Source organism: Felis catus, chromosome A2 (genome assembly GCF_018350175.1).
Source record: "Felis catus isolate Fca126 chromosome A2, F.catus_Fca126_mat1.0, whole genome shotgun sequence".
Lineage (NCBI taxonomy): Eukaryota > Metazoa > Chordata > Mammalia > Carnivora > Felidae > Felis > Felis catus.
Genome location: NC_058369.1, coordinates 10,365,897 through 10,375,853, shown reverse-complemented (window position 1 = coordinate 10,375,853; position 9,957 = coordinate 10,365,897). Strand labels below are relative to the sequence as shown.

Sequence of the window (9,957 nt, the reverse complement as noted above, 5' to 3'; positions counted from 1 at the left end):
AGAGGGAAGGAGACCAGGCGTGTGAAGGTCCCGTGCCCCCAGATGCGGCGTGACCCGTCTACTTGCACAACAACAACCAATAATACAATAGAGCAGTTGTAACAGTATCCCGGAATCAGAGTCTCTCTCTCGAAATGTCTGATTGCCCCGCACTCACCCCTTTTCTCCTTGTGATGACGTGAGATGACAAAATGCCTCTGTGAGGCCCTCCCTGTGGGCAAAGATGAAGTGAGTTGAATGGCATAGGCGTAGTGACGTAGCGCTAGGCTGGTAACCACGTCTGGACCATGGGCAACTGAGGCCGTGAAACGCAAAGCCACAGGTGAGGGTAGATGAACGCATTTGGGACGTTTGGTATAAGGCCTAAAAGTAAAGTCTAGTATTTTTTTTTAAGGTTTTTATTTACTTATTTTGGGAGAGGATGCATGGGGGAGGGGCAGAGAGAGAAGGGGGACAGAGGATCCAAAGCAGGCTCTGTGCTGACAGCAGAGAGCCCAACGCGGGGCTAGAATCCGTGACCTGTGAGATCACAACCTGAGCCGAATTCGGATGTTCGACCCAGGAGCCACCCAGGTGCCCCAAGGTCCGGTATCACGTGCTGCCCTGGTGTCTGGGGAAACTGGAATAGCCTGGATTGACCCAACCAGAAGTTTGCCTCCCCAGTCTGCTCCCACAGAAAAGATCCCCCGTGGAAACCATCCTCCTTATCTTGGGGACCAGGCGCAGTTGCTGTTGGGTCCTGAGTAGCAGGCTTCAGCGCCCTGCCAGCCTGCAGAATGATTCAGACGAGCCCATCACATCCTCCCGTCGGGGGAGGGGAGCAGCACCAGGAGACCCCTCTCCCTCTTGTTACTACAAAGCCTGCCTAGGAGCCGTGCACAGTGTTCCTGAGTGCAGCCCTCTGGGGCCCTGTGTGGCGTGTGGCTTCCTCCTCCCCTGAACTATGAGTGTATGTGACTCATAAACTACGGTGACTCTCCTCTGTCTGGCGTCGGAGGTCATGCCCACAACTGCCAGGCAGGAATCCCTCCCTCGCCAAAGAGGTGAAGAAGAGTCCATCAAAGCAGGAGGGAATGTAAGTCACAAATCTTTTTAAAGCACCACTGGGACAAAATAATCAGAATTTCTGGCGTGTTTACCCTTTGACCCAGTTCCAGTGAGTTTTCCCATAGAAATATTTACGCGGGATCCGGGCGCCCAGCCGGCTCTGTCAGAAGAGCACGCGACTTTTGATCTTGGGGTTGTGAGTTCAAGCCCCGCAGTGGGTATAAAGAGCACTTCAATAAATTTTTTAAAAGTTAAAAAAGAAACATTGACACAGGATCTGTGTTAAAAACATAAGGCTGTTCATTGCAGCATTTGGGGTTACAAAGTAACTGGAATCAGCCTACCCATGCATCTGTAAAGGACTGACTAATTCCGTGTAGAGCAGTATGGTGAAGTCATTAAAAGTGTAGGGGCGCCTGGGTGGCACAGTCGGTTAAGCGTCCGACTTCAGCCAGGTCACGATCTCACGGTCCGTGAGTTCGAGCCCCGCGTCGAGCCCCGCGTCGGGCTCTGGGCTGATGGCTCAGAACCTGGAGCCTGTTTCCGATTCTGTGTCTCCCTCTCTCTCTGCCCCTCCCCCGTTCATGCTCTGTCTCTCTCTGTCCCAAAAATAAATAAACGTTGAAAAAAAAAATTTTTTTTTAAAGTGCAGTGGTGGGGCACCTGGGTGGCACAGTCGGTTAAGTGTCCGACTTCAGCCAGGTCACGATCTCGCGGTCCCTGAGTTCGAGCCCCGCGTCGGGCTCTGGGCTGATGGCTCGGAGCCTGGAGCCTGTTTCCGATTCTGTGTCTCCCTCTCTCTCTGCCCCTCCCCCGTTCATGCTCTGTCTCTCTCTGTCCCAAAAATAAATAAAAAAAAAAATTGAAAAAAAAAAAGTGCAGTGGTAAAACAGTACTGAATGATGCAGAAATAATTTCACAGTGTATCTTACAACAGCTACTCAAAATACATCAGCGTTAGGAGTTAATTACGCAGCAACATCCTTATTTGTCTCCCGTGGCATTTACCTATTCCCAAACTTGCCCTGCACCAACTCTGATTTTATTCCCTAGAACTACTTACATAAGAATGTATTTGGGGGGCTCCTGGGGGGCTCTGGGTGGCTCAGTCAGTTGGGCATCCAACTCTTGATTTCAGTCATGATCTCATGGTTTCGTGAGTTCAAGCCCCGAATCAGGCTCCAAGCTGACGGTGCGGAACCTGCTTGGGATTCTCTGTCTCCCTCACTCTCTGCCCCTCCCCCACTCATGCTGTCTCTGTCTCTCTCAAAATAAATACTAAATAAACTTAAAAAAAAAAAAGAATGTTTTTAGCAATTAAAGGGAATAATGGGGTGCCTGGGTGGCTCAGTTGGTTGAGTGTCCTGCTCTTGGTTCCGGCTCAGGTCATGATCTCATGGTGTGGTGAGTTCAAGTCCTGAGTCAGGCTCTGTGCTGGCAGCATGGAGCCTGCTTGGGATTCTCTCTCTTCCCTCTTTCCACCCCTCCCATGTCTCTCCCTCTGCCCTTCCCCCACTCATGCTATCTCTGTCTCTCTTCAAATAAATAAATAAACTTTTTTTAAAAACCAAGGGAAGAAAATCAAATTTTATTAATGCCATGGATGTATTTTTTCTCCTGAAGAGTAAATGGATTGGCAGGATTTTAAATGTGAGAAAGTTAAGATTGAGTAAAATTTATCAATCTGACATGAAATCACCAAACACAGAGAAGGCATATCCTAAACATTTGTGGGATGGATGGAGGGATAGATGGATGGATGGATGGATGGATGGATGGACAGAAGGAGAGAAGGAAGGAAGGAAGGAAGGAAGGAAGGAAGGAAGGAAGGAAGATGGATGGGTGGATGGATGGAAGAAAGGATGGATGGATGATAGATGATGGATGGATGGATGGATGGATGGACAGAAGGAGAGAAGGAAGGAAGGAAGGAAGGAAGGAAGGAATATGGATGGGTGGATGGATGGATGGAAGAAAGGATGGATGGATGATAGATGATGGATGGATGGATGGATGGATGGACAGAAGGAGGGAAGGAAGGAAAGAAAGAAGGGAGGAAGGAAGTTGCATAGGTGGATGGATGTATGGATGATGAATGGATGATGGATGGACAGGAGGAAGGAAGGAAAGAAGGAAGATGGATGGGTGGATGGATGGAAGAAAGGATGGATGGATGATAGATGATGGATGGATGGACAGAAGGAAGGAAAGAAGAAAGATGGATAGGTGGATGGATGGATGATGAATGAAGGATGGATGGATGGATGGATGGATGGATGGATGGATAGATGAATAAATATGAAGACCAGGTTCCTAACCCCCATTTCCTATGCCTATTACTAAATTTAGCTTATTAATTCAATAATATCTGTGGACCTCAATTTCCAAATGCAATAAGAATATAATAGTATATTTAAGATAACATAAAAAAGGACTGGTTAATACTCTGTAGGATTGGCTTCGGCTCCTTGCACTCTAAAGGTTTCAATCTTCACCCTCAGTCCTGCTTAACAAACGAAACATTTGAAGCTACTTTGAATTTCTTATTTCTTAGTTTTCCCAGAAGGTGGCAGTATGGTGTAAGGACTAAGTACTCTGTATCTAGGTCCAAATAGGATTTAACCATCGTCGTCGTCGTCAATAAAATTGGATTGCTGAGGGATCTTGTTTGTGCCTTGGCATAATATTATTTCTAAATCTTGTTTCAGGTAAAATCATAAAGAGTTAGGAACCTTGAATTCTTTTTTCCTACTTTCTTTTGGTGACAACCAAATAAGGGAGGGATTCTATTAGGTCAGGCTCCCTAGGCTTGTGATTTACTGGGGACTGCGCTCAGGAGAGAGAATAAGGAAATCAGGCTACGGCAGAGTAGCAACATTTGAGACAGTGGGTATACACAGAGAAAGGTTTGGGTGCTGTGGGTGGTTGCTTCTGGCCCTCTGCCCGGGTCCCATCCATCACTGTGCCTGTCAGGTTCTGTCCCCCAAGCCACCCCAAGGGGCAGCCCACAGCCAGTGACTGATGGACCCAGGGGATAAAAGGCCTTGCCTCCAGATGGATCAAAGCCATGGTGCACCCCCCAGAGCTCCACCAGGGAATGAAACCGAGGCTAAGACTCCTACTGAGACCACCTCGTTTAGCTCCTTCCCCTGCCTATCATGCTTCCTTAATATCCTTCTCCCAAGAGAGTTCTCCAAAAATTCATGGGCACCCCAGCCCCTACTGTCCCCCAACACATCATGTGGATCCCAATTCCTACCTCGGGTTCTTAACAGGCAACTGGCCCGAGATAGCCACACTATGAGGAATTTTCTACCAGTTAGTATGGGCTAGCTTTGGGATAATTGTGAAGGTTTGGGGGGGGAGGAGGTGCTTCTGGGTCTTGAGGAAGTGCACCTAGCATTAGAGAGGAATGAATTCCAAGTAGAGGGAACAGCATGTGCAAAGAAAAAAGACTTTATGAGAACGGGGATTTTTGTTTTGTTCACTATTTTATCCCCTGTGCCTAGAATAGAGCGGTGCAATCTGGGGTTAGGGTGGAGGTCAAGCCTGGACTCTGAGGTCTGTAGACACCTGGAGATCCCCATTGTTGAGAGCCAAGCTACCAGCCCCGCCACCACCAAGAGACCTCTCAAGGGCTAGTCAGGATAGTCAGGAACTTGAAGTCACCAAGGGCAGCCACTTCTGAGAGCAACTGATAACTGCCCTCCAGCCAGATCTCTGTGTCATTAAATCAGTATTGATTGAGCACCTGTTATGCCCCAGACCCTGTGTGAGGTGCAGGAAATACAGCGATGAATAAACCAAAATTACTTGCCCTATAGAGCTGGCATTCTAGTAGGGCATAGAGATAGTAAACAGAATAAGGGAAATAAATTGTTTTGTATAGTAGGAGGTGGTGATGGGGTGCCCGGGTGGCTCAGTCAGTTAAGCAGCCAACTTCAGTTCAGGTCATGATCTCACAGTTCACGAGTTCGAGCCCTGAACTGGGCTCTGTGGTGACCGCTCAGAGTCTGGAGCCTACTTCTGTGTCTCTTCTCTCTGCCCCTCCCCTTCTCATGCTCTGTCTCTATCTCTCTCTCTCTCTCAAAATAAATAATTTTTAAAAAAGAAGGTGGTGAGTGCACTGGATAGAAACAAGTGGGGAAAGTGGATGGAGGGGGTGTGTGAGAGAGACAGAGACAGAAGAAGGGAAGAAGAGACAGAGAAAGATTTAGACAGGGAGATCAGGGGAGACCTCACTAAAGAGGAGACACGTAAGCAATGACTTGAAGCGAGCCAGTGAGCCAAGCGGTCGCATGCAGGAATCTGGGCGAAAGCATTTAGGTAGAACAGCATTAGGCAGAAAGCATTTAGAAAACAAGAAGTACAAAAGCCCAGAGGCAGGAGTGTGCCTGGCATGTCCAAGGAAAGGCAAGGAGCCAGGGTGGCTGAGGCAGAGAAAGCAGAGTGCAGGATGGGGGAGATTGGGAGGAGACGAGGGCGAGGAGAGGACTGAGACAGATCGTGCAGGGACTTATGGGCCATGGTGAGGACCCTGGCTTTTATTCTAAGTGAACTGGGACTCCCGAAGGCTCTCAGGAGAGGAGGAGCAGGATCTGATGTAGATTTAATAGGATCACATTACTCTTGACCTCAGTAGAGCTTTATTAAACATCACAGCTAGGCTGAGATGGACCAGGAGGAAGCAAAGAGAACCTTTCCAACCGGAATCTAGGGCCAGGGTGTCAGGGGTGGGAATCAGCATAAGAAAATGAACAAACTGTCACGAAGTCAACAGTAGCAAAGACAGCAGTCTGAGAGTAAGGTGAAAAATCTGGGATGGATGGAAGGATGGATGGAAGGAAGGAAGGAAGGAAGGAAGGAAGGAAGGAAGGAAGGAAGGAAGGAAGGAAGGAAGGAAGGAAGGAAGGACAGGTGGATGGACGGACAGATGGATGGATGGACGGACAGATGGACAGACAGATGGACAGATGGATGGATGGACGGACAGATGGACAGATGGATGGATGGACGGACAGATGGATGGATGGATGGACAGATGGATGGATGGACAGAAAGAGTGTCTAGGACCTCGACCTGCAGGAGACTCTCAGAAATAACTGAGAAGACACTTTCAGAGGGTCTTATTTTCAGCAAGAAAACCCCTGGAGCTTTATGCTGTAATTTCATGGTAGTAAAAAGGAATTCTAATCTCATTTTGTATCACAGGTAAAAGACTAGAGGCATTCTGGTTTATATTTATGTGCTCTACGAAGCGGTGTGCGGGTAATAGCCAGCCAGCAGGGCAGGTGGACAGCCTGAGAGAGGAGTCTGGAGAGGTGGGCTCGGGCCAGATCAGGTAGACTTTATGAGCCTAAGCAGCACATTTAGCCTGCAAAGTATCCATGGGGCCGTGAGGCAGAGGTGTGATAGGCTCAGATTCATATTTCAGAAAGCTATCCCAGCTGGGGGGGGTGGCAAAAAATGGGATGGCAAGACAACTAGTCAGGAGACTATCGAAGTGATCCCAGATCAGACATGCCTGAGGGACAGAGAAGTTGAGTGACTTTCCCAAAGTCACACAGCTAATAAGGGGCAGAGCTAAGATTTGAACCCAAGTGGTCTGACTGTGGAATCAACACTCTGTAATAGCACATGCCTGACCATCAGGTGGCACCCCCTGTCCTTCTTGATCCACTCTTGCCTCCAACTATCAGCACACTCACAGAGGACCACTGGGGAGGAAGAATAGGAAGCCCCCCTGCATGGCTGCTTGGCCATTGTGCATGTGTTGAGGGAGGGGAATAGTGTACGTTGAGAGCCCAACGAACTGACCATGCAGGACTTATGGTCTTGACAAGGCCAAGAGTCAGCTAATTTCACCATGCTCCACTCGCCCAAGGAAGCCCCTCTGATCATTTCTCCCCATCTGCCTAGGCATTCTTGCCCTGTCTCCTCCACTCCCTGCTTTTTAAATTACTTACTCAGGACTCTTTTCTTACTCTACTCTCTCTCCCTGAGCGATTTAATATAGTACCATGACTACACTTACCATCTAAGGGCCATGGTGAGGACCCTGACTTTTATTCTAAGTGAACCGGGACTCCCGAAGGCTCTCAGGAGAGGAGGAGCAGGATCTGACTTAGATTTAATAGGATCACATTACTCTTGACCTCAGTAGAGCTTTATTAAACATCACAGCTAAGCTGAGATGGACCAGGAGGAAGCAAAGAGAATCTTTCCAACCCGAATCTAGGGCCAGGGTGTCAGGGGTGGGAATCAGCATAAGAAAATGAACAAACTGTCACGAAGTCAACAGTAGCAAAGACAGCAGTCTGATAGATAGCAGGGAGGAGAGCCCCCTCTTTTGTGCGTGAACCAGATCGACTGTATGTATAATGAACGTTGAAATCACAGTACCTCAAAATCAACTTATCCAAAACTTAACCCTGTCTCTCCCCCCAAAAACCTGCTTTTCCTCCAAGTTCCCTTCCTCTGTAGTTCTTAATAGAAAAGATTGTGTTACTTTTGTTCACTGCTGTATCCCTAGAAAGTAGCAGAGATCCTGTCACTTAGTGATATTTGTCTCGATAAGTATTTGCCGGAGGAGGGAAGGACTTAAGGTTTTCTCCCAAATCCTGCAATTGGTTTGGATTGCTCCAGATAACCAAATAAGTTATCACCCTGGACTGGATTTTTGGGACTCCAGCCAGATCTGTGGAGTGCCATCTGCTAAGGAGGTAAAAATACCAAGATTTGTGAAAATGACTGCTCCAGTAACTTGAGATACCAACAGAGATACCCTAAATTCTGGCTTACCCAACTCAAAACCACAGCGTTATTGAAGCTTGATTTTGACACCAAAGTCACTTCCCACTCCTCAGATAATGCTCTGTAACTAAAAGGCATTCCTCTCCTATGGTCAGTTGATTCTGTCACCCCAAGGGCAATCAACAATAGCTATGAAAACCTACCACCAAAGGAGCATATGAAAATGAGTGCAGAGGGGCGCCTGGGTGGCGCAGTCGGCTAAGCGTCCGACTTCAACCAGGTCACGATCTCGCGGTCCGTGGGTTCGAGCCCCGCGTTGGGCTCTGGGCTGATGGCTCGGAGCCTGGAGCCTGTTTCTGATTCTGTGTCTCCCTCTCTCTCTGCCTCTCCCCCGTTCATGCTCTGTCTCTCTCTGTCCCAAAAATAAATAAACGTTGGGAAAAAAAAAAATATTTAAAAAAAAATGAGTGCAGAAAACATACAGAAAATAAACAAAAAAGCAGAACCATGGGCCTGGTGGTGAAAGACAAGAACAAGTTCCCTTTTCTGATAGAAATTTCCTTAGTCAGCTAACCTAAGGTATGTGTATCAAGTCTCCTAATATTTCCTTGCAGTCAGAGAGGTGGTCAGCTTAAAAGCACAGTGAGGAGCTTCAAGAGCTGGCTGGCAAAGGTTACCTACATGCAGGAATGCAAGGGCCATCACTCCTTCCAGGTATGTGTGACCTTGGGATTCACTGTGACCTTGGGATTGAACCGAGCTAGTGGGTTCAACAATCAGCTGTCTTTTCCTTCTCTTTCTTCTGCTCTGCTTTAAACATTCTCTTCTGGGGCGCCTGGGTGGCTCCGTCGGTTGAGCGTCCTACTTCGGCTCAGGTCATGATCTCACAGCTCATGAATTCAAGCCCTGGGTCGGGCTCTGTGCTGACAGCTCAGAGCCCGGAGCCTGCTTCCGATTCTGTGTCTCCCTCTCTCTCTGCCCCAACCCGCTCGCATTCTGTTTCTGTCTCTCTCAAAAATAAATAAACATTTGGGGCGCCTGGGTGGCGCAGTCGGTTAAGCGTCCGACTTCAGCCAGGTCACGATCTCGCGCTCCGTGAGTTCGAGCCCCACATCAGGCTCTGGGCTGATGGCTCAGAGCCTGGAGCCTGTTTCCGATTCTGTGTCTCCCTCTCTCTCTGCCCCTCCCCCGTTCATGCTCTGTCTCTCTCTGTCCCAAAAATAAATAAACATTGAAAAAAAAAAATCTTTAAAAAAAAATAAATAAACATTAAAAAAAAAAAAAATTCCCTTCTTCCCCTTGGCTTATGGTTTCTTTCCTCACCACCCTGTTCAGACTGCATTGTCAAATATCCCTAAAATGTTCCTGATGGTCCAATCCAAGGACTTGTTCATATTCATCTTCACAGGTTTTCTGTTTGACATCCTCTCCTCCTTGATAATTGTGTGACCTGGCACTGATCCGACTTTTTCTCTACCTCTCTCGCCATTCTCTCCCCCCCCATCCTTTTTCTTTGTCCTGTGCCAAGAATATGAACAACAAGCAACATTTTCGAGCACTCACTATGCACCTTGTATGTATTAACCCATTCAGTCCTCACAGTGGGCCGATGAGGTGGGTACCAGTATTTTCCTCATCTTAGGGATGAGAATAACGAGCACAGAGAGATTGTGTTACCTGCCCAAGGTCACACAGCTTGTAAATAACAGGACTCGAACCCAAGCCGCCTGGCTCCAATTCTTTGCCATTATGCTCCTCCCACAGGATTCTGCTCAGGGACTCGTCTTTCTGCTCCCGCTCCCGGAATCTCTTGATCCTGTGGCTTCAGTCGCCACCTCTGTGTAGACGGTTTCCCAACTCTGAAGTCCCGTCCAGCCTTCCGGCTCCAGATCAAATAGCAATACCAATAGCCATAATATCAATCATACCAATAACCATAATATCAACCAAAGCTTACATTTATTGAGCACTTACTCTAGCCTCACATCAAGCTAAAATAGTTTTACCTGCATTATTGTACCAAATTCTTCACGTGAATGTTACAAAATACCATCACAGAGAGGTTATGGGACTTGGTTCAAGTCTCACAGCTGTTTAGTTGCAGAGGCAGGTGGTAGATCATAAAGTCTATCAAAATAATATAAGCTCTCGGGGCAC

General features: G+C 47.7%; 1 protein-coding gene across 2 annotated transcripts in view; it reads left to right on the top strand.

Annotated features, from left to right (window-relative positions):
• Positions 1-9,957, top strand: part of ADGRE3 (adhesion G protein-coupled receptor E3) — a 54,068-nt gene that overhangs the window by 1,724 nt on the left and 42,387 nt on the right. For both annotated transcript variants that reach the window (XM_023246424.2, XM_023246420.2), the window contains exon 2: positions 8,415-8,514. In XM_023246424.2, coding sequence (XP_023102192.2) covers positions 8,490-8,514 — 25 coding nt within the window. In that variant the 5' untranslated portion in view covers positions 8,415-8,489. The remainder of the gene's footprint in view (positions 1-8,414; positions 8,515-9,957) is intronic.